We start from the raw sequence: 4353 nt of genomic DNA on the forward strand, positions 1-4353 counted from the left end.
CAAAAAAAAAAAAAAAAAAAAAAAAAAAAAAAAAGAAATAGGTAAAGATAAATTGTTAAAGGTTTGAGAATTTTGAATGGATTTCCTTCTCAATAAATGCTTAATAGTATTTCATCTGTGCCATATTGCTTTCTTGAACTGTTTCCTGACCCAAGAGATTACCTAATTGCTCTACTGGCCCTAAAATAACACAGCGTTGGACTCTCTTATTAGCTATCAGTCATGCTAGCCTTACTCATGGAGGCATAAACAGCATGGAAAATGAGATTTTAGGTCAACATTTCAGCTATTACACATAACTATCTAATACCTGGTTCACAAGGAAATGTCTTTTTCTGTGAAGGAAAACCCAGTAAATATCTTGTCTGAACATGCATCTCATAGGTTACTCTTTCCTTAGCCTAATTCACTGCCTCCTTGTGACTGGAAGGAAAGAAGTGACTCTAGTAAGGGAGAAGAAATGGCCCATCCAGCTCTCAGTTCTAATAAGAACTAGGTATTAGATAGTTATGTGTAATAGCTGAAATATTGACCTAAAATCTCATTTTCCATGCTGTTTATGCCTCCATGAGTAAGGCTAGCATGACTGATAGCTAATAAGAGAGTCCAACGCTGTGCTATTTTAGGGCCAGTAGAGCAATTTTTATGTATTTTTCTTTTTAATTTTAATGGGTACATAGTAGGTGTATATGTTTATGGGGTACATGAAATATTTTGATACAGGCATATAATACATAATAATCTTTCAGGGAAAATGAAGTATCCATAACTTCAGGCATTTATTATTTCTTTGTGTTATAAACATTCCAATTATTCTCTTTTAGTTAGTTTAAAATGTATAATAAATGTTAACTGTAATCGTTCTGTTGTGCTATCAAAACTATATGTTATTCATTCTATCTAAATATATTTTTCAACCCATTAACCATTTCCACTCCCCCAGTCCTCCACTAACCTTCTCAGCCTCGGGTAACCATCACTCTACTCTCTATCTCCATTAGTTCAATTGTTTTAATTTTTGGCACCCACAAATGGAGTGCCAGCTCTCAGTTTTTTTTTTTTTTTTTTTTTTTTTTTTTGAGACTGAGTCTGGCTCTGTCGCCCAGGCTGGAGTGCAGTGGCCGGATCTCAGCTCACTGCAAGCTCCGCCTCCCTCAACAACTTGGTCAACTTCTTCTTATGTCCCTTTACTCACAATAAAGAAAAAAAGAGTCAGTTAATCCCTTAGCAAATTATTTCCTCTTTCAGTTAATTTAGTCAATATGTTTTAAAATGTTGAAAGTAGGAAAGGCTAATACACAGGGCCATTGCTCCTCCTTGCCTGTATGGTTTTGTTACTGAAAAAACAACTCCGTGTCAAAGTCTAATATTCTCTGAAATGCTGAATTCACTTGGTCTAATTCAATTTTAGATATACCTTGGTGAATTTTGTCATAAAAATCAGGATTTATGTGATCAAACAAGATGTCTACCTGGGGACATAATCCTATTCTAAATACTATTTTCCAATGACTTAACAAAAAATTGATTACTATATATCAAATTGTGAAATCTTCCCCAGGTTATGTTCTGGAAAAACACGTGGCAATTTAAGAAAAATATACTTTGTGCATTTATTTGGAAGAAGAGATGCTTAGTTTCTAACCAAAATATTATAGGACAGCTTGTAAGATAATTGTTTTGTAAGGATATACAAACATAATACAGAAACAAATAGCATAATTCAATTTTTGTTTTGAGATTTTTTTCTTCAGTAAGGATTTTAACATGTTTGGACCTTTACATCTAATTAAGTTTTCATCAAGCTTTTTTTTTTTTTTTTTTTTTTTTTTTTTTAGCGGAGTCTGCTCTGTTGCCCAGGTTGGAGTATCTCAACTCACTGCAACCTCTGCCTCCTAGGGTGAAGCGATTCTCCTGCCTCAGACCCCTGAGTAGCTGGGACTACAGGCGTGTCCCACCACGTCCGGGTAATTTTTTGTATCTTTAGTAGAAACGGGGTTTCACCGCATTAGCTAGGATGGTCTTGATCTCCTGACCTCATGATCTGCCCACCTCGGCCTCCCAAAGCGCTGGGATTACAGGTGTGAGCCACCGTGTCCGGCCTGATCAAGCTCTCTTAGCAACTCAATGCACAGAATGGTAACTTACTACAGTGCTATGTTTCTTATAAACACCTGTTTACGGAGTATTAAAACTGCACGTGAAGAATATTTAAGGAATTTGGGTATGGGGTAATTAATGGGAATGGAAACATCATTTTTAGCGTTAGTGATCCTTAACTGTGTCCTTGCCTTCTTTTTCTTTCTCAAGTCTGGTCTCTGATTCGAAAAAGACGTCAGAGACCTGTCAGAACTAGGTAAAATTATGAAGGAGATATTTTCAAACACGAATCCTGTGGCCCCTGTCAGATAGTTAGGCTTCCATTTATTTAGGCTTGCCTTGCCTCCGCGATGAAAACGTTGTCAGACAGGCCGGCTGCTTTGCCACAGCGTCCCCTTGCGGCCCTATCAGGACCGGAAGCAACACGCAGAAGCCGCAGAGGCTGTTGGGAGGTTGGGCCTCAGGCCTTGGACCAGAAGGAGCTTCTTCAGGCTCTGAGACTGTCAGGAGGCCCTGGGGGATCCCGTTGAAGCTGCGATTTGGCGCAGAGCTAAGATGTCTGAGCTCTAGACGCAGGGACCTCGGTGTCAAAAGATTTGCGAAGATGAATTGGGTCGGGGGGTCCCGGTAAGTTGTGCAGCTGGAGTTTGAGACTGGGACATTCATTCCTACGACACCTCTTTCTACTTTCCGGCGGAGAGGTCACAGCCTTAGCTGGAAAGAACTTGGTGGGAAAGGGTCTTTTTATTGTTATCCAAATCGCGATGGAGACTCTATAACCATGTCTCTGTTCCCAAAACAAAACGAACTCAGCTTCTTCCCACTGCCTTTACAAAGGCTTCACCTGTGGAGGCCCCGTGAGCAACCTTCCCTGCTGCCCCTCCTCCCCTTCTCCATGTTCTATGCGCTGTTACTCTAATGAGGCCTTTTAGCACCTGAGCCCTCCCCTACTGCCTTTTTTCCGTGTCTGCCCCTCTTTTAGGTTCTTCTGAGTTGATACATAGTCTTTACATTTGGAATTTGGAAATTATTGTGACCAGTCCCAGCTGCACTTAAATCAATGGCGGGGCAGCAGTATCACCATAAATCCAAATTGTAGTTTGTATTTTAAAGGGAAGTAAAGTGAACCGTTTTTACTTGAGTAACTTGAGAGAATGTGCCATTTATTTTGTATTTAGAATTGATCACATAAAGCGTGATAGATTGACAATTTAGTTTTATATAACCTATTCTTTGTTATTGACCTTAAAGTCCAGCTGAGGGGAGATCATGTGGGCCTGTAATTTCATGTGATCAAAATTCTTGATGAGAAGAATTGTTTTGACTGAAACAAGAAGCCATTACATGTAATTTTTTTTGTCACAAGTAGACCCAGGACAGTAATTATGTGGTTAGATTATAATGCGTTTAAGTTCTAAAGAATTTATTGGAGGAAAGACAGCTTTTGTATTCACTAAGTATCGTAACTATGCCTGATAATTTTAGCATGCACTTTTATCCTGTTGAATATGCTAGCATTGTATTTTAGCAATTTACCTGAATTACTTCTGGCTAGTGTTTTGGGAGCAGACTTGTACTTTGGAGAAAAGTAAAAATTTATTTACAGGCTTCAACAGGATTAAGTTGATACATGATTATAATGTGATGTTTTTGAATTTAATATTCTTTAAAATATTAAATAGGATTATATGAAATAATTTTACAAATGCTTAGCACTATTAAAATGTAGATGTTGCTATTATTCTGTCATATATCACAAACTTTTATGGCTATTTTGGGACTAATATTTTAGTTGCTATTGGGAGGATGCAAAAACAATATACTGCAGGAAACATGTACTCTAGGATTATGTTTCTGAAAATGAGGTACAGCAACTGGAGGTGCAGCATCTGGAGATACTAGGTACTGGGGGTTTAAGAAACATGGTTACATCTGGGCCGGGCGCGGTGGCTCAAGCCTGTAATCCCAGCACTTTGGGAGGCCGAGACGGGCGGATCACAAGGTCAGGAGATCGAGACCATCCTGGCTAACCCGGTGAAACCCCGTCTCTACTAAAAAAAATACAAAAAACTAGCCGGGCGAGGTGGCGGGCGCCTGTAGTCCCAGCTACTCGGGAGGCTGAGGCAGGAGAATGGCGTGAACCCGGGAGGCGGAGCTTGCAGTGAGCTGAGATCCGGCCACTGCACTCCAGCCTGGGCGGCAGAGCTAGACTCTGTCTCAAAAAAAAAAAAAAAAAAAAAAAAAAAAGAAAAA

At 39.4% G+C, this 4353-nt stretch overlaps 1 protein-coding gene across 1 annotated transcript in view; it reads left to right on the forward strand.

Annotated features, from left to right (window-relative positions):
- The first annotated feature begins 2540 nt into the window (after positions 1 to 2540).
- C11H12orf40 (chromosome 11 C12orf40 homolog) overlaps positions 2541 to 4353 on the forward strand; it is a 108662-nt gene continuing 106849 nt past the window's right edge. The window contains exon 1 of the mRNA XM_025403127.1: positions 2541 to 2727. Within this exon, the coding sequence (XP_025258912.1) occupies positions 2705 to 2727 (23 nt within the window). The 5' untranslated portion in view covers positions 2541 to 2704. The remainder of the gene's footprint in view (positions 2728 to 4353) is intronic.

The sequence above is a fragment of the Theropithecus gelada genome, chromosome 11 (assembly GCF_003255815.1).
Source record: "Theropithecus gelada isolate Dixy chromosome 11, Tgel_1.0, whole genome shotgun sequence".
Taxonomy (NCBI): Eukaryota; Metazoa; Chordata; class Mammalia; order Primates; family Cercopithecidae; genus Theropithecus; species Theropithecus gelada.